The sequence below is a fragment of the Lithobates pipiens genome, unplaced genomic scaffold (assembly GCF_037356315.1).
Source record: "Lithobates pipiens isolate NorthernLeopardFrog02 unplaced genomic scaffold, aLitPip1_a1.2 Scaffold_22, whole genome shotgun sequence".
Classification (NCBI taxonomy): domain Eukaryota; kingdom Metazoa; phylum Chordata; class Amphibia; order Anura; family Ranidae; genus Lithobates; species Lithobates pipiens.
The window spans coordinates 166,492,274-166,512,973 of record NW_027507784.1 but is presented as its reverse complement, the minus strand read 5'-3'; the positions used below and the strand labels follow the sequence as shown (position 1 = coordinate 166,512,973).

Below are 20,700 nucleotides of genomic sequence, written 5' to 3'. Positions count from 1 at the left end.
GACAGCAATACAGTAGTCAGTGCTAAAAAAATAAATAAAAAATGCACTCGCTGTATAAATGACACTGGCAGGAAAGAGGCTAACATCAGGGGTGATCAAAGAGTTACGTGCGCTCCTAGGGAGTGATGTCTAACGGGGGGTGGATGCACTAGAGGAAAACGGAGACCCGTGTTTCTGATTAGCAGAAACACAAGATCTCCATTTTACTCTCTGACAGAACAGCGGTCTGCCTTGTCTTTCATATACAGACCGCTGTTCTGCCTCTCCTCGGAAAGCGATCGGTGGGTCCCGGCCGCAGGACCCAATAATTGGCTCCCAGTGTGTCAAACCATAGCGGGAGCAGGGCTTAGGCAGTGCTCACCCTGCTGCAGCATATATGCAGTGGGAGGAAGTAAACTTCCATGGATTGTTTGTACCTATAGGTAGTGGAAATATCTCCTAAACATGCTTGACTGGCATGCGGCTCCGGCTAGTCACACAGGATCCGGAAGGAAGATGGGCGAAGATGGATGCGGGCTTAAGCGGTGACGACGAGGGCTTCATTTGCAAGTAGGTTTCACATAATGTGCTAGTATGCATTGCATACTAGCACATTATGCTTTTACTTTGCAGGTCATGAAACATAAAAAAAAAAGAGGCAGTGTTTACTTCCTCTTTAACTTACTCACTCAAACCTGCTCATTTTCTTACTGATTTTGTCTTTTGGTATATGGCATTTGACCTGAACAACCCCTGAAAATGTGGTCAGTGTTCTTGCACATTCCCCTATATTTCTGGTTGGCAAGTCCTTAGGTTTTTACTTTACATCTTTGAATAATATCTTTAATAGTTTGTACTGAAGTTCCCTGGTGTCTTTTGTGCAACATATTTTGTTTTTAGTTTGAAGTGTACAGCCTTTCTTCTAAAGACTGACCTTTTGTGACATGACATTTTAATAATTATTTTACTCCTTTAAGTGGCAAAGAATGTCCCAGCCATTTGCGCGGCAATGAACCAAAGACATCTCTGCCATTGAAAGGACTCTGTATATCTGCTCTATTTTGTGTACAGGGTGATTGTGGATTTTAAAATGTTTTGCACTTTTCTAGAAACTTAAGATTTGTAAACTGTAATAAGTTAGTATTTTGTACAGAATACATTTGAATTCATTGTTGTATATAGTGTAACTTTTGGCAGCAGAATAAAATGGAATGCCTTACATTTCTGTGTCCTTTATTTTGTATTTAACCAGGATACCAACACAAAGTATTGTCTCTACATTTCTGCAAAATATATAATGTACACACAGTAAGGAAGATTAAGGCCAAGTTCACCTTTTTCAGGCAGAATTTCACTTTTCATAATAAATAGAAGCCTTTTCTAATGTCCTTTCTGCCCAGGCCATCCCAATGTGCTCACCTATTTTACCTCATGTTTTCTGCCTCCATCACTTCCTGTATGTAGATCATGTGATGACCATCCAGGAATCTTCATATCCCATCATTCACTGCCTTGTGCATCACAGATTAGGACGTGCTTACCTTTCTGAACCACTTGCCGACCGCAATAAGTATATATATGTTGCAGCTTTTAGGTGGTCTATTTTTGGGGTTATGACTGAAGCTTCTTTTTTTTTCTTCAGCTGGCGATTATTCTGTTTCTCATAAAAGCGATCCTAGCCACTGGATTGCTATTTGAAGCAGCGGGTGTTTTTCAGGCTTACCCCCACGCGCCAGTGTTTTTCGGGCTTACCATTCTTACCGTCAAGCCTGGGGAAAAAATCCAGTGGTTTGCATGGCTAGTCACAGAGGTGGACAGAGACCAGATGGGTTATGATCTGAGAGAGCCAGGGCGACATCATTTTTTTTTTTTCTTAAAAGCCAGCAGCTACACATACTGCTTCTGCTGGCTTTTAACAATAGGACACTTACCAGCACTGCAGCTGATGTTTCTATCAGCTGTTGGGTGCTGGCACTACCATTTCAGGTAAGGGTACCAGGCAGTGTAGCCTTACAGCTTCACACCGGGAACCCTACTGCGCACGAACGAGGCCCCATTCCTCTCCCCTACTGGCCCGGCCACAGGGGGGGGAGGAGGGAGCCCTGTGGAGATGTCATGAGCCGCAGCCCGGACTCCTGGAAGTGGGAACAGGATACCTGTCAAAGACAGGTATCCTCTCCTCCTCCCCCCCCCCCCCCCCAAAAGCACCAGAGGGGGAGAGGAGATGAATGATCGGAAGTTCCACTTTTGGGTTGAACTCCGCTTTACGCAAAAGATCCATTTTTTTTCTTTCAAAAAAGCATTCAGTGAGAAAGGTGGTCATAGACATTAATTGTATGTGAGTACAGAAGAGGGCTGGAGGGGGAGGGCAGGTGCAGGGTGTTTGTCAATGAGGTTAGCTGCTGAACTCCTTCCTGTGTCTCCATGGTTTTCCCAACCCAAAAGACAGATACCAGGATGTAATTGTTACCAGGAGGCTAACTGGATACTAAAGTCTTTCATAGGACCAACAGAAATCTTTTTTCTTTTCTGCAAAAGATGTATGTTAATGCGGCAGGTTGGCTCCCCGAGGCGAATCGCTGTTGCTGTACGCCAGGTGCTTTAAGACCACTAGGGGGCACGGGCGCACGCCCTCTGCATGACAACGGAGCCAATGCATGTGCCCGGCGGCCACTATGTCCGCTTCTGAGAGAAAAAGAACGGAGATCTGTCAATGTAAACAGACAGATCTCTGTTCTGTCAGGAGAGAGGAGACAGATTTGCTGTTCATACTGATTATGAACAGCAATCGGTCTCCTCCAGGTAGTCCCACCCCTTCCCCCCAAGTTAGGGACACACATTTAACCCCTTGATCTCCCCCTCCCCCTTCCCAGCCAGTGACATTTATACAGTAATCGGTGGCTATTTTTTAGCTCTAAACGCTGTATAAATGTCAATGGTCCCAAAAAAGTGTCCGATGTGTACACCGCAATGTAGCAGTCCCGCTAAAAATCGCAGATCACCGCCATTACTAGAAAAAAAAAATAATAATAAAAATCCCATAAATCTATCCCCTATTTTGTAGCCACTATAACTTTTTCGCAAATCAATGGATGCTTAGTTTTTTTTTTTTTTTTTTTTACCAAAAATATGTAGAAGAATGCATATAGGTCTAAACTGAGGAAGACATTTTTTTTTTATTGGGGATATTTATTATAGCAAAATAACATTCTTTTTTTTTCAAACTTGTCGGTCTTTTTTTGTTTAAAGCGCAAAAAATAAAAGCCGCAGAGTTGATCAAATAGCACCAAAAGAAAGCTCTATTTGTGGGAAAAAAGGACATCAATTTTATTTGGGTACAGCGCCGCAGTGCCATATTGCAAAAAATGGCCTGGTCCATAAGTGGTTAAAGTATACCCAAAACCAACATTTGTATTTCTTGGTTGTGGCAAGGAATGTCAATTATTTTATTTTTTTCATCTCTGTTCAATTGATTTCAAGTAAATAACATTTTTTAAGTACTTTTTAATGACATTTATCAAGCCTTAGATTGTACTAAGCATCTTTCATAAGAACATTTGTTTGCAAAATTTATTACGTTATGACCAGCTTTAGGGCCCTTTCACATGGGCTTTCCAATCAGGTCTGCCTGCCAGTTTTTCAGGTGGACATGACACGTGTCCGCTTACACCTGCTGCCATCTGATCCGATCGTGCCCGCAAAAATCAGACAGATGGTCCTATTTTCCATCCGTCCGGCAGATTGGATTGGATGGAAACGGACAAGCAATTCGCTTCCATCCGATTTAGCTATAGAAGAGAGTGGGACTGTGTCCTGCACGCAGACTTGTCATCTGCCTGCTCAGCAAGGATCAGTGGAGCGATCCCCCGCTGAGCAACTAAAATCTGCTGACTGGCTACCATGCACAGCTGCACCAGATTTTGCATGTGCCAGTTTTAGTAAATCAACTCCATAAAGTCCACCCATCTATTACCAATAATGTCACTAACCCTTTGCATTTGACCTGCAGCTCCTGATTAAAAAAGTAAGAAAAAAAAATGAAAAGTCTGTATAATATTTTATATAATTGTATTTTCAGTTTTAACCTGTAGTTTATTAAAAACACACAAGACTGCACAAAATGTTTGTTTTACTATATATTTTGTTCATCACTAATCCAAGAGGAAGCTGAAGTCTTGTCCTGGCTCATGTTCTGTAGGGTCTTTGTCTCTGCAGCAAGAAAATAAAGAGAGTGTGTTGTTACATTTCATAACAACTGTTATATCCACGCTATTGTGTGGAGGTATATCCATACCACTGACAGCAACCAGTCAGATTATAATCCTGTTTCTAACCTGCACTGGGTTCTGGTATGGTCTGTTAAAGTGTATGTAAACCCTAAAATGAAACCTATTTGCTCCCTATTTTTCTGTGAAATATACCAAAGTGTGTAATAAATACCTGTTGATTCTGCCAGAAATGCTGTGATAAACCTTAGATTAAAGTGGAGTTTTAATGAAAACAAACTGTGGACAGGCAGGATTTTTTACCTCAAAACAGACATGCCATGTCTCTTTAACCACTTCCCACCCTGCCCAATGTAAAATTATGGCCAGACAGGAGCACTATTATTCTGGGAGAATGTCATATGCAACCTCTGGGTGCGTGCTGCATACAAGCCCTAGGCCTAGGGTCACACAGCAGCACAATCTTTCGCATGTTGACAAATTGTTGTACAGGTCTGGCCCTGGTACCATGTGACCAGTCACAGCAATCACATGTCAATAGTACACATTTTCATTCATAGCCATTCACTGTGTACTATTGTGATCTCTGTGATTGGTCACAGTGATCACAGGGCCCAATCACAGTGAATCTGTACCATGTCGTCAATTACAGCTATCACAATAGTACACAATGGCATATAAACGGACGCCATTCATAAAATTTATCGCTAATAAGTGATCAGATCATCACTGTAATAAGAAATCATAGTGAAAATAAAATCCTCACCACCTCCCCAGAGCAGTACAGAATCACTATGGTTTTCAATTTATGAAGAAAGATTTATGAAGAAAGATTATTAACTTGCAAAAATCCATATGAACGAAATTAAGAAAAGCGTGTTCTTTTCAACATTTTGGGGTATTTTTTTCATTTATAAAGCAAAAAAAAAAACAGTATTCATTAAATACCATCAAAAAAAAGCTCTATTTGTGTAAAAAAAAAATGATAATTTTATTTGGGTAAAGTGACTGAATAATGAAAGGTAAAAATTAGCCTGGCCAGAAAGAGGGTGAGTGTGTCCAATATTGAAGTGGTTAACCACTTGTCGCCCACCCACCGCCAAATTATGGCGGGGAGGTGTGGCTCTCGTTCTGGGATGTCGTCATATGACGGTGCCCCGGAACGACCGCTCTTGTTGCTCCCCCGATCTCTGTAAAGAGCCGCAGCTCTTTAACCATGTGATCGGCTGTGTCCAATCGCAGCCGGTCACATGTAAACATGGAGGTGCCGGTAATTGGCACTCCTTGCCTCACACGGACAGAATGTGTGGCGAGGTGAGCCGATGAGCGGCATCTCCTCAGGGAACATCTAGATATGTAATCAGGGCACTGATCATCAGTGCCCTGATTACAATAAATCCCCCACAGTGCCAGCAATAAGTGTACATTAGTGATGTCAGTCAGTGCTGGCTACCAGTGCTATCCATCAATCCCACCTATCAGTGCCATATATCAGTACCCATAAGTGCAGCATATTCGTGCCTCATTATGAGTGCCCATAAGGGCCGCCCCATCAGTGAAGGAGAAAAATTACTTATTTACAAAATTTACTGACAGAAACTAAGAAAAGCTATTTTTATTAAGGGAAATATAAAAAACACAAAAGTGATTAAAACCACCAAAAGAAAACTATTCGTGGTCTGGGCAATTAAAATGCCTGAGGATTGATATGGAAGCCGTTGGATTAAAGCTGTCAGTGGCCGGAGGGGAGCTCAGCTTTCAGTAAATTCGTTTTGTAAAAGATTACCAATTGTCCTCTCAAAGGTAAACTTGTCAAAAAAATCAGAATTTTTCTTGTTCTGATTCTGGTTACAGAATCTACACATATACTTTAAAGTAGACGGCAAGTTATGCACTCAAACGTATGCTGAATGCAGTAATGACAGCCTCTTCAAAGAAGTAAAAGCATGTTTAAAAAAATCATTCTATAGCCATAGTTTATAAAAATTGTATTGTGGTGGTCCTGGGACCACCAATACTTTGAGCTCTTCCTCTATAGGTAGTTGGCGGAGTCTGCTGGAGTGAGGCCAGAAGGTGATAATGTCAGAGCTGTGAGTGGTTTTGAGACTCACACTGGAAGGACAATAACATAGCTGTGAATTTAGGAACACAGCATTATCTTTGATGGCCTACCATATGAAATGCAGGATTCCCAGAAGCAATGGCAAAATCGACATGTAAATAATCCAAACTAAAGGGGGATATTCAAGACACTTTAAATTGTGGTGACTATAGTCAAAGTAGCATACATTTTTAGAGTTTGATTTGTGGGTGGAATTCTACATTAGGTCTGAACACTGGTTTTAGTAATGCTTTATTTTTCACTGAGAGTGTACTTTTTTTTTTAACAAGAAGTCTGAGAATGTACTTAAAGAAAAAAGTAGGTATGAGCAATGCTTTGTGAAGGACATTTGAAATGAAACACGCTTGCTACATGGTATATTTGGTACAAACCATTGAACGCACATTGACAGGTGCTGTAGGCTGCACTGGTGTCGCCATGCTGCCTGGATGATCGTTTTGGACCCTGTTGTTCATCTGACATTCACTAAGATGTGCCTGCTTTTATCCTGTTTCAAGTGAGTGCATTACTACTAAATTAAATATGTTACAATATTGCTGCACTTAGATTGGTGCTGCTTGTCTGTTTTTCTTGTATTCTTCCCATAGGTTCTTCTACTCTTCAGCGTGCTGCCTTCCCTGTGCAAGCTACATTCCCTGTGGTAATCACCCAGGCTATGGACTTTTCTTAAAAAACCCTGTACCCCTACCATGAGTCATTCTTAACATAATTGTATTCATTTATTGGCTGTCTGCTGTTCAATGGTCAGAACTTTGGACTATATGTTCAGTATCCTGACATTATAACCATTCCCTCATCACCCCAGATGACACAGCTTTGCCTGCTGGAAATACCTTAATGCAACAATTATTGTGTTTTTACATTTGTAATCATAAACTGCCCTCTCAGATCAGGTCAGCTCTTACCTTAGAAAGAGTCGAGCTTTGGTTTTGCCAAGAAGTGTTGCTTTATTCCCTTCAACTAGAAGCATACAACCCTCTCGAAGACCCTGAAAACAGAATTTCTGGTGAAGAAAATTTCACACCTTTCATAACCAAATACATATACTTCTGTACACATATATATTACTACAGGAAAGGAGGAAGAAATAGTTGCGCTAACAATGAAACCACCAGTGATCAAAAAAAATAAAAAATTTGAATATATGTACATGAATGTAACACAAAAAATTAATAACACAACACAACATTAATTAATTCTAAACATATGGTGACAAAATATAAGTGAATGTGCAAATTGAAAAATAAAAATCAAAAAAGATTGCAAAAAGTAAATGAATCAAAATCTTAAAAATAACGTCCAAGCAATCTCTTATTAGTGATATGAACGCCTGTGATAACTGATAAAAATGATATAAGTGCAGTCTTCCTTCAGTGAAGTGGTGGTTTCTCCTTTCTTGATAACATATTTGTGTATTTCATGTATTAGTTGCTGCTTTTTAGTTTAGGATCCAATATTATTACAGCCCTTGTAGTTTATGGGCTCTTCCTGCAGCCAAGTAGTTGTCTGATCATACGGAGGTAAGGGCAGGTGGCTGTAGTGAGTGTCTGCAGGAACCTGACATTGCACCTGTGATCCATTGCTTGTGGGTGAAGCGCTGTGCAAATTCCATTTAAAAATCAATAAATGAACAGGTTTTTACTAGCAAAATAATGTGGATTTATTTATTTATTTACAAATGGTGACTTAGAACTTAGTCTCGTGGTTGAGAGATTAAAAGCAAATTACATGTATGTGATTGACTTTAAGTGGTTATTACCAGGATGATGCCTGCAGCTACAGGCATTATCCAAGTATTGCTTTTTTTTAACCAGCAGATGAGTGTTTTTTACAGGCAGCAGGAGGGGTCACCCCCCCCCGCCAGTGGCTCTACCGTCCCACCAGCGAGCCCGGCACTGAAGAAGGCGGTTCTATCGGCTTGCCATAGAGCTCACCGAGGACCGGATAGGTTCCAAATGAACTCCATGGTATAGGAAACTGGAATCGACGAATATTGTCATCGCTTCTTTTTTCCCCTGATGTAAACAGCACCATTTTTATATTTGGAAAATATCTGATCACACCAATCTTGGCGTTAACGCTTACCGTTGTAAAGATGGTGGATGCGGGGTCTTTTAAAAAAAAAAATGGTGCCCAACAGTACCAACTATGAGGCAGTTTTGCTTGCCAGAGATGGGTCAATTTTGTTTAGTTCATCCAGCGGGTTGAACAGAAAAACTGACTCGATTCCCCCATCCACATACTGTGGATAAGGAAATCCTCCCCACCGAGCTATTGTCTTTTGACAGTGGAGAATGATCGAGCAAAGAAAATCCAACAGAGCAGTTGTACAGAAATTGATTGGAAGATCGGCGTCTGTACAACTTCAGTGCCCATACATGGATCGACTCAGCCAAACTTTAATCCATGCATAATTGAGTGAAATGCAGAGACAGGGTCACATTAGACAGACTTTCCGAAGAACAAAAACATTTGGTTCTGGAGACATGATGCATCAGCATTTGTTTTCTCCATGACTAGTAGCCATGACAATAAATAACTATTCCTCTATGATTAAGAGAAAAACTGAAGTTGAAAAAACAATTTAGAAGCTTAATAGTTAATGTTAATGTAAAACCTGCTTATGGCATCTCATAAATGCAAGATATGCTTAAAGGGGTTGTAAACCCTTGAGGTTCTTCATCTTAATGCATTCTATGCGTTAAGGTGAAAAACCTCCTGTCATGCAGCAGCCCCCCTTTTACTTGAGCCCCATAATTCCCGCTACAGGAACGCGCACACCAGCTCCAGCCGGTGTTTCATGTCCTGATTGGATAGATTGATAGCAGTGCAGCCATTGGCTCCGGCTGCTGTCAATCATATCCAATGACGCAGACACAAGGGGGCGGGGCTGAGTCCCGCTGTCTGTGTCAATGGACACAGCAGGACTTGGGAGCATGCCCGCACGGGTGTCCCGAAGGAGCGTGCTTCTCAGACGGGGTACATGATGAGGAGAAGCCACCAGTGCCACTGGGGAAACCTCAGAAGAGGAGTATCAGGGCCACTCTGTGAAAAACCAACTGCACAGAGGAGGCAAGTATGATATCTTGGTTATTTAAAAAGAAAACAAAAAAAAAAAACGAGGGTTTAGTAACCCTTTAAATTCAGTTCATACATACAAGGACAGGAGGAGTGTCTGGTTCTTCGTGGTACTGAGATATCCGTTGCTCTCGTGTCTCCTGAACAGACAAAGCAGTACATTAGTACGTACAGATAACATATTTAAGTAACATCACAGTGAGCAATAAATGGACATAATTGACTAAAATTCTTACTGATTTCGGCTTGTCAGAAGCTGATCTAAACATCTATGAAAATAGTTCACACGATGGGAAGACAATGGTCAATTGCTTTCAAAAACACCACTTTTAAAGGCTTCTGACATTTTTTTTTTTTGAGCCTACAAAAGCACCTCTATGTTAGCCTATTTGGCCATGTACACAAGGGGGTTTACAGACATATTAGATGAGGAGCATTTACAGTCTTAAAAAAAAAAACTCATCACCAGCGCTTTCAGGAGAGCAGTGCTTAAGCAGTAAAACAACTTGTGTAAATGCGCTTAGACATGGTTTAGTGCTTGAGCGTTCATTCATACCAATGGCCAGTAATAAATGAATATTCTGGCAAATGGAATCTATTAACCCTCAAACAGTTGATGCTCCTGAATGTGTGTGCAAAACAAGTATTCAGTGCATTTTTTAAACCGATTAAAACTGATTGTTCTTTCTGCTTCTGGTTTATGGCTCCCTGGGCAAACATGGAAGATGTGAAAAAGGGAGACCTCTTGTGGAAAGAAGCATGCAAGACAAGTAATCTACTCATTTGATGACAACACAAGAGTGGAGTCACAATGGCACAAGCCCTTTGGATTTTTTTGATTTGGATCTAGAAGATATATTTCTTTGGACACTTTATATAGGATTGGTTTTCTGATTGTGGACTGACACAAAAGAACAAGCACTTTATATTGATTGGTGTATAAAGCAATGAACCTTATAAACAAATCAGCCATAACATTATGCCCACTCGCGTAATATTAAGTAGACCCCCTTTTGCCACCAAAACAGCCTTGAGCTATTAAGGCATGAACTCTGCTAGACCTCTGAAGGTATGCTGTGGTATCTGGCATCAAGCTTTCAGTAGATCCTTTTGATAAGTTGTGATGTGGAGCCTCCATGGATTGGACTTACTGAAGATCTGCACTGCGAGTAGCTGGTGACTACAGGCATGTGCAATTCTTTCCTTTGCCCTGCCACAGTGGCCACAGTGACCCCTGTCCTCTGCCGTTCCGATTCCCAGTACACTGCCTTACCAACTCCTGTACACTGCCCAGCTGATCCCTGTATGCTGTCCTAAAAACTAATAGCCCCAATACACTTGCCTACAAACTGCTGCTGCTACCATGTGCCCTGCTGACCCCCTGTACTTCCCTGCGGACCTTCCATACTCTGCCCCCTGAAATTTTTTACTGCACCCCCACATCAGACAGGATAGATCCAGCACTCAGGTCCTGACCACTGCAACCCAGGATCATCCCCCAAGAGCTGCAGATTTAGAGATACTCTGACCTAGCCATTACAATTTGGTCTTTGTCAAAGTCATTCAAATCCTTACCCTTGACCACTTTTTTTTTTTACAACATAACTTAAGGGACAACATTAGGTCAGTAACTTACAGAAGATTCCGTATGGAGTCAATCTTTACAGTAAGGGCTCTACTACACCACAACTGTTTCATGGTATAGTTGGACCTAAGGGATGCGTATTTACACGTCCCTATAACAGAGGCCTTGCAGAAGTTTCTACGCCTTGCTGTAGACCTAGGTGGAGAAAGAGTACACCTACCATTTGGGCTATCATCTTCACCCCACATTTTTACCAAAGTCCTGGCAGAGGCCATGGCCTTTCTCCGGCTCCAGGGGATATCAATAGTAGCCTACCTGGACGACCTGCTCTTATTTTCAGAGCCCCCAATACAGTTAGCCAAAGATCTCAACCTAACAAAAAGGGTCCTTACAGACCTGGGGTGGCTACTGAACTTAGAAGTCCAGCCTGATTCCCTCACAACTTGCTGCTTAATAAATCCCACCCACTTACATATGCCACTGTCATGAGATCAAAACAAGGAACTACAAGTGATCTCATTGGAGATATAACTTGACTGGAGTGACCTTTTTATGGACATTTGTCGATCTATTGTTCTCTTGCATTATATAATTATATTAGGGGCAATGCAGGTGGTTATTTTAACTTTATGCCTGGCCTAGTTTTTTAGCCATTTGTAATGTTGAGTTTGATGTGAATAAAATAGTTGTATTTCTATATAGGAGCTTTTAAACTTTGGTGTGTTTTTCTATTGATATTATTGCTTTCAATATAAGATAGAAGGTAGAGTTTCAGAGTCATAGAGAGATATTTTAGAATTTTTTGGAAAGCAAACACTCTTCTGGATACTCACCCTGGTAGTAATAATTGTCACCACATATTCAGTCAAATATTGAAAAATCACAGATATTACCTTTTTTCTTACAGCAAGTTATGTGATTTCCTCAAGGAGTGTTGTAGATTCTCCAGGAAAGGCCCAACTTTGGTTTCCCTCTCGTCACCTAGCCTATTTTCATCATCATCTATGGTGAAAACATGGCTTACTAATAATCGATCATACAGATGTGGCAACTATACTTGCCGGTATTGTCGGTCCCCTTAAAAACTGGTGACACAATCTGTGGTTACTGGGGACAGATGTCTTTTGGGACAGCAAGTTTTGTAGATCCTAAATTGGCCACCCATTTACTACAGGGCTTAAAGTGTTACTGAACTCAAAACAGCTCAAGCTCTGTCAGATTGGATGGAGAGCATCTGTGAACAGCACTTTTCAAGTCTTGCCACAGATCCTCATTTGGATTTAGGTCTTGAATTTGACTGGGCCATTCTAACACATGACTATGCTTTGATATATGCTTTGTAGCTCTGGCTGTATGTTTAGGGTCATTGTCCTGCTGGAAGGTGAACCCACCCCAGTCTCAATTATTTTGCAGACTCAAACATGTTTTCTTCTAAGATTGCCATTGCCATGTGTTTGGCTCCATCCATCTTCCCATTAACTCTGACCAGCTTCCCTGTCCCTGCTGAAGAAAAGCATCCCCAGAACATGATGCTGCCACCACCATGTTTCACGGTGTGGATGATGTGTTCAGGGTGATGTGCAGTGTTAGTTTTCCGCCACACATAGCATTTTGCTCTTAGGCCAAAAAGGTTAAATTTTAGTCTCATCTGACCAGAGCACCTTCATCCACATGTTTGCTGTGTCCCCCACATGGCTTCTCACAAACAGGACTTCTTATGGCTTTCTTTCAACAATGGCTTTCTTCTTGTCACTGTTCCATAAAGACCAGATTTGTGGAGTGCACGACTAATAGTTGTCCTGTGGACAGATTCTCCCACCTGAGTTGTGGATCTCTGCGGCTCCTCCAGAGTTACCATGGGCCTCTTGACTGCTTCTCTGATTAATGCTCTCCTTGCCTGTCTGTTTAGGTGGATGACTAGGTCTTGGTAAATTTTCAGTTGTGCCATACTCTTTGTATTTTCGGATGATGGATTGAACAGTGCTCCGTCAGATGTTTAAAGCTTGGGATATTTTTTTTTATAGCCTAACCCTGCTTTAAATGTTTTCACAACGTTATCCCTGACCTGTCTGGTGTGTTCCTTGGCCTTCATGATGCTGTTTGTTCTCTAACAACCCTTGATTTACTGTATACTGAGATTAAATTACACACAGGTTGACTCTGTTTACCAATTAGGTGACTTCTGAAGGCAATTGGTTCCACTAGATCAGGGCAACCCACAGGCCGCACCCGGCCCGCCACCACTGTATGTCCGGCCCGTCCCTGCCCGTTTATAATTCCCAGAAACCTGGCCCCTGGACATTTTTGCTGCTGTCCTCTTCATTGGACAGCGGCCTCACAGGGTTGAATGGGGGCGGGAGTTAACTTTTTCATTAAAAAGCGCGTGATTGGTTGCCAGGCGATCCTACCAATCAATCACCAGCCTGTTAAGGTGAAAAGTTAACTTCAGCAGTTCCTGCCCCCATCCAGCCCTGTTATGCCGATCTCTGCTGCTCTGCTTTCTGTACACCTGTAGGAGAGTTCTACCTACACAGTTTGTCTTTGTGGGGTGGGGTGCAGGGGACAAAGGACACTGCTATAGGGGGGACCCTATTAGGGGCCCCATTCCCCCTGGGGACAAGAAACCCTTCTCCCCTGGGGACAGGGACCCCATCTCCCCTAACGGCAGAAACCCCATTTTCCCTAGGGACAGGAACCCCATCTCCAGACCATGCTGGTGGGTGCCAGAATGGGGAGGGGGGCAGTAAAATCTGAATCCCCAGCCACATACTCCCTCAGGGTGACCTGGTTTTGTATTAGTGAAGCACCTTAAAGTGATGTAAACCTGTACTGTTATTATTACTATGTTAGCATTTTGAATACCTTCATTTATTATCAGGTGACTGCAGCCCTCCATGCATTCACATACATTGAATCTGGCCCTTAAGTGGAAAGAGGTTGCTGACCCCTGCACTAGATTTTAGTTAGGGATATCAGAGTAAAGGGGGCTGAATATAAATGCACGCCACACTTTTCAGATATTTATTTGTAAAAAAATTCCTTCCACTTCACAACTATGTGCCACTTTGTGTTGGTCTATCAAAATAATATCCCAATAAAATATATTTTCGTTTTTGGTTGTAACATGACAAAATTTGGAAAATTTCAAGGGGTATGGATACTTTTTCAAGGCACTGTATACACACTGTGGAACCTAAGGGTTTGATCCTGCGCATTGTGTAAAAAGGCTGTTAGATCCGGTCTTCTGTGATTCTCCCCTTCCACTTTCCTCAATCCATCTATTGATAGGACAGTGCCACACTCTGCACATGCCAAGTTTGGTGTGTATTGCTAGAGGTTTTTTTTTTTTTCTTGAGAGTGTGCATGTGATTGGCACAGGGCCAATCAGCACTGTCCAGACAGAGGGTCAGAGATCCTGCAGCCTCATAGGACAGTTAGAGTAGAATAAAAACTCATCCTACAACCTTTAACTAGACACTGATAGAAGTCATAAGACTGCTATATACTGCTGATAAGAAAATGTATTTAGCAGTTTACATTTACTAAAATAATTGCATTTCAGTGTACTGTGGGAGACCAGATATAGTGAATGCAGGGCCCTGGGTTTAGTAACACTTTAAATCAAAGATGGGATCTGAACCTTTCTATAAAATGTATTTTATTAAAGAGTTCATAATGACAAATGCACAATATTGCTTAATGAATTAAGCAACCAATGTTTTGTTCCACATACAGTATGTCCAGCGTTGTGTGATTTTTTTTTCTTATTTGTTTTATACTACCTTGTTATTGGTTTTAATTGACTTGCTTGTTTTGGGTGGAGTTCTCTGTTAAAAAAAATCATGATTGTGTTTCTGTGTAGCCAGGTATGTTTAAGTCTATGTAGGCGGAAACGCGTAAACAAGTGCTACCCTGATGCTTACTTTGTATAGCAATAAAGTCATACTTTCATTTTAAGATATTGTTGGTTGACAGCTTTCATTCAGCTAATGTGGTGGGTTGCGGTGCCATGCAACACATCACATTACGTAAGCCAAACGCATAGTCGTGAAAGGGGACTGACAGCCTCAATTAAACTGACAATATAAATAAATAAAAACATACCCCCATGTGCCTGCTGTTGACATCTGCATCCAGGTAGTGAGGGTTTATGTTGAATGTTACTAATCCAAGAGCCAGTAGAGATGGTGGGTACACAATTGGCATATCATTAGTTGTGTTGATGCTAACAGTAGCCACATTAGTACCAGCACTGGAACCTATATAAGGGATCCCATCCTGGAATCAGATACAGGAATACATGAAAAATCATATGTTTGCAAAAATTTACAGGGAGATGTACATGCCAGAAATTCAAATTTGCAGTGTATATGTATAATCACCCACATCAATCACTATCTTCAACACATTTCACATTTTAAACATCCAACACTTCAATAGCATAACAACAGTCTGTACTTTAATTACCAATAAACCTACCTAGGTCAGATTCTATTATTGTTCTTATTTTATAGCATTAACAAGCTAACTGATGCTTTATACACTACACCCAACACTATTCACTATATGTTCTCAATATCTAATATCACTTCATCAGACATTCAGACTAGGAACATTATTTGGGTGGAAGCCAATTAGGCTACCATGCAAACATGAGGAGCACATGAAAACTATATCCAAATATGGTCTTCAAGTGATGTTGAATAGGGATGACTGAACATTACAGCTTTCTGTTGTCAATTGTTGCTATATAAGCAGTAGGTGCCTGCACTCATCACATCCTTGGCAACCACTATTGTCACCCGGCCTATTCACTTACATAGCCAAGAACCTAGGAGAAGCGGGTATAGTTGCATCAGTCACCCCCTTGTGAGTGGTTATTTTGATCATGTGATGGCTTCACACGATTACATTTTACTTTTATTCTACAGCGCACATCCACAGTGCACCCACTGTTGCACAGCACTTTACAAAATAAATGTGGAAAAATAGGTGTGGTGCCCTCACCCTGCTGGTCAGACATTCATTGTGGCACTCTTTCCCAGACAATGAATAGTCTCTTGCTTGTTTTTTTGTTTTTAATTAGGGGATTAAACTTGGATGAAAAATGGACATGGGATGCCCAGATAATGAATCCTTAGCAATGGAAATAAATGTACAGTAGTTTGAATCCAAAATCTGAAAGTTTCTTCCTCTGCACATCTCCTCCTGCACACTACTTGAGATCACTTGCTTCACTTCACTGTCCAAATCTAGGTTCCTGACTGTCACCATTAGCACATGACTAGGCCTCACTCTGAATAAGGCCTAACGTTTTCCTTATAGCCCATTACAGGCAGGGGTTTGCAGTCCCCTTTGTGGTAGCAACCATTTTAGAAGAGAAGAATAAACGTGCTGACACTTGGTGGACTACTGATCCCAGCATGTCCAAAGCAAATCCTGCCAGCCCTCCTGGCTGCAATGACACCAAAACAACCCACAGTCTCTCCCTTTGGCTCTAATTCCTGGCATGTCTCTTCCAGAGCTTTCCACTGTGCTTTTCACTCACTGACCCCGGCATGGAGACCTCCTGAATAACTTGCCTGGCAGTGCTCCCAACTGTCCTCTTTCCCACTCCTGTTCCAGGACACCTCTCAATGACCAAGCAGAGAGTGGCTCCCCTCCCAGCTCCGAGCCCCAGGCCTGAGGTACACCCCCCTCCCAGAAAGGGGGCCCCCTCAGACCATGACAGTCTAAGCCCTTGTACACACGGTCGGAGAATCTGTCGGAATGAGTCTTATTGGACTGTGTCGTCAGATAATCCGACTGTGTGTGGTATGCATCGGACTGATTCCGTCCGAATCTCCGCCCGACCCAATTTTCCAACATGTTGGAAATATTTCCCGACCAACTGGGCTGGACGGACCTAATCCGATCATGTGTAGAGCATTTTGATCGGACCAAGTGCCACGCATGCTCAGATCAAATTCCTACATCAAAGCTATTGGCTACTAGCCTGAATGTAGTCCCATCATAACGAAATTACGTCATCACGTTCTGAAAGATCGGATTTTTCGCCAACTTGGCCCAACCGTGTGTATGCAACAGTTTTGGACACAATCCGTCGGACTAAATCTGGCGGGCAAAATCCAACGGATTTGGTTGGCAAAATCTCTGACCGTGTGTACGTGGGCTTACACTCCCTCATTCAGTTCATCCACCCAACAACTCCCCCCACAGCAGGCTGACCATGGGTATATATAGGAGGCCTGCCCTCTGCCAATCCTAGTTGGGCATTGGTCAGCACTCCCAGCTCTCTGCCCTGCCTCTTTTCCAGAACCTTCTCCCAGGAAACGGAGGAGGGACTTAAGAGCTGAGGCACATGTCAGTCACCTGCTGCTACACTAAAAAAACACTCCCCTGCCCCCAGATTAAAACAAACAGGCCTAGCTCACAACTAGGCCTGCCTAAATTTACCTGCACTGTCAGCATACACAAAAAAACCCTACTCTAGCACCTACCTAAAAGGTAAAGGGTGCTACATAGGAATTTTGATATTCCTATAAATTGCTTATCTTGGAGTACAGTATAGGACCCAGGACTAATAACAGACCATGGGTTACATGACTAAGCTCCGGGGTGCAGAGAAAAATGCGTTGGGGCCATGGCCTAGTGGGAGCCAAGGCTAGCACCAGTGATTTTTCCTTTCCTCCTTTCATGGGTTATATGAAGACTATCTATCCAGTTGACTGGACACTGGCAAAAAAATCGTGATTGAAGCTTGCAATAGGCTAAGGCCTAAACATCTACCTGGTTGAACTTGGAGAGTGTGTGAACAGAGGACCATGTGGCAGCCTTGCAAATGTGGGATACAGATGCTTGATGCTGAAAAGGTCAAGAAATACCAACAGCCCCAGTAGAATGTGTATGGGGAAGGGAGGAAACATTTCGCTAAGGTGTATTTCCACTTTTGCAGCCAAATTGGGATAACACCTACTGTATATTTTTTAAGCTTTCTCATTCACATGTCAAAGCTTAAAAAAAAATTCATTTTTTTTTTATATGTTCTGTTCTGGAAAGCCCAAACTAAAAATTCTACGAGTTCTCTTTATGAAGGGGCTGGACAGCTCTGTTTGTCATAATTTACCCTGTCTGTACTGTGCAGGCAGATCTTAAAGCGGAGTTCCACCCAAAAATTTAACTTCCGCTTTAAGTGCAGGTGACCCCCTGACATGCCACATTTGGCATGTCATTTTTTTGGGGGGAAGGAGCGGGTACCCTGTTTTTACAGGGCACCCAGCTCCCACTTCCTCCCCTGGCTCCGCCAGATGGAAGATCACCTCTCCCCTCCAACCCTGCAATCTTCTGGGACATGTCACAGGTCCCAGAAGATTGCCCGGCCATTCACAGCACGCAGTGCGTGCCCGGCAGTGAAGGCACAGCTGGGTGCCCACAGTTAAGAAGCTTTAAGCGAAGCGAGGCTTCCTGCACCCCCATCGCTGGACAGTGGGACAGGTAAGTGTGATTATTAAAAGTCAGCAGGTACACTTTTTGTAGCTGCTCAATCTTAAATGGGTGGAACTCCGCTTTAAATATCAGTTGTAAACTAAATTTGAACATTACTTGTGCCAACTAAATTCGGCCTACATAAGTTCTCGGCCCCTCTCACTGGAGCTGTCAGATGGGGAGAGGAGAGAGCAGAGCAGTCACGTGAGCCGGGAGGCACTGTGAAATCAGGTAGAAATCCACATTTTTTTTATATAAAGCACAGACACTAGGACACATGTTGTTATCTAACAGAGGGGATGGTATAAACATGGTGGCTTAACCACTTTAATGCAGCCACCACATCTAAGAATTGGTACCTGCAATTTAATACATTAGTGTTTTTGAGTTTAATACTTTAACCATGTCACCAGGCCCATTAGGAGTCTCTGCTTTGCCCGTCACAGTGGGCATATCCCTAAAGGGATCTTCAGGGTCTGGAAACCATAGAAATGGACCATGATCCTAGATCAATGTAGCTAACCACACACACAGCCCTTTGTGTCAAGATGAGCAGGATCCAGTGTCTACAGTGAACATTACAGACTGGACCTACACAGTGTGGTATGTCAGACAGACTGACATACACACAGAATGGCAGCCGCTTTTTTTTTTTTTTTGAACCAGCAAATTTCTCCTGACATTTTGCCCATCTGTATGGGGCTTTAGGGTCTAATCACACCAGTCACTCCTTTACAACACAGCGGCCGATGTGTAGTGGGGTGACTGCAATGCCAGTGCGCCAATTGCATCACATCTCATTGTTAACTTTTTTATTTGGTTCTATTTGCCATCGCGCAGTGAGAGGTGGTGGATTGACTTGCACGGAGCTGTGCTGAAGAAAAGGTACATGTAAATATCTGCAGCCACCTCTAGACATAACTGTTTAACATTAATCTTCCTTTAGAACTAGATTAGTGTTACATATGGTCTTGGGTGATATGGTATGAAGGGCCTTTAGGAGAGATATGGTTGTCTTACCTAGCGTCATTCCTTCTGCACCATAAAGCAATATACAGATCAGTACAACTTGCACATACAAAATGACTATGCATGACTTATAAGCAGAAGAAATACAGTATCTCATAAAAGTGAGTACACCCCTCACATTTTTGTGATGTGACAACACTGAAGAAATTACACTTTTCTACAATGTAAAGTAGTGAGTGTACGGCTTGTATAACAGTGTAAATTTGCTGTCCTCTCAAAATAACTCAACACACAGCCATTAATGTTGAAACTGGTGGCAACAAAAGTGAGTACACCCCTAAGTGAAAATGTCCAAATTGGGCCCAAAATGCCATTTTTCCTCCACAGTTTCATGTGACTCGTTAGTGTTACAAGGTCTCAGGTGTGAATGGGGAGCAGGTGTGTTAAATTTGGTGTTATCACTATTACTCTCTCATACTGGTCACCAAAAATTCAACATGGCACCTCATGGCAAAGAACTCTCTGAGGATCTGAAAAAAAGAATTGTTGCTCTTCATAAAGATGGCCTAGGCTATAAGAAGATTGCCACGACCCTGAAACTGAGCTGCAGCACGATGGCCAAGACCATACAGCTATTTAACAGGACAGGTTCCACTCAGAGCAGGCCTTGCCATGGTTGACCAAAGGAGTTGAGTGCATGTGCTCAGCGTCAAATCCAGAGGTTGTCTTTGGAAAATAGATGTATAAGTGCTGCCAGCTTTGCTGCAGAGGTTGAAGGGGTGGTGGGGTCAGCCTGTCAGTGCTCAGACCATACGCCGCACACTGCATCAAATTGGTCTGCATGGCTGTCGTCCCAGAAGGAAGCCTCTTCTAAAAGATGATGCACAAAAACGCCTGCAAACAGTTTACTGAAGACAAGCAGGCTAAGGACATGGATTACTGGAACCGTGTCCTGTGGTCTGATAAGACCAACATAAACTTATTTGGTTCAGATGATGTCAAACGTGTGACACGAAAAACCAGGTGAGGAGTACAAAGACAAGTGTGTCTTGCCTGCAGTCAAGCATGGTGGTGGGAGTGTCATGGTCTGGGGCTGCATGAGTGCTACTGACACTGGGGAGCTACAGTTCATTGAGGGAACCATAATTGCCAACATGTACTGAGACATACTGAAGCAGAGCATGATCCCCTCCCTTCAGAGACTGGGCCACAGGGCAGTATTCCAATGTGATAACGACCCCAAACACACTTCCAGG

The 20,700-nt window shown here is 42.5% G+C and overlaps 1 protein-coding gene across 2 annotated transcripts in view; it reads right to left on the bottom strand.

Annotated features, from left to right (window-relative positions):
* Nucleotides 1-4,030: 4,030 nt before the first annotated feature.
* LOC143924326 (alpha-aspartyl dipeptidase-like) overlaps nt 4,031-20,700 on the bottom strand; it is a 78,664-nt gene continuing 61,994 nt past the window's right edge. For both annotated transcript variants that reach the window (XM_077448576.1, XM_077448577.1), the window contains exons 6-9: nt 15,095-15,268; nt 9,486-9,545; nt 7,233-7,315; nt 4,031-4,188 (exon numbers count right to left, since the gene is read on the bottom strand). In XM_077448576.1, coding sequence (XP_077304702.1) covers nt 4,131-4,188; nt 7,233-7,315; nt 9,486-9,545; nt 15,095-15,268 — 375 coding nt within the window. In that variant the 3' untranslated portion in view covers nt 4,031-4,130. The remainder of the gene's footprint in view (nt 4,189-7,232; nt 7,316-9,485; nt 9,546-15,094; nt 15,269-20,700) is intronic.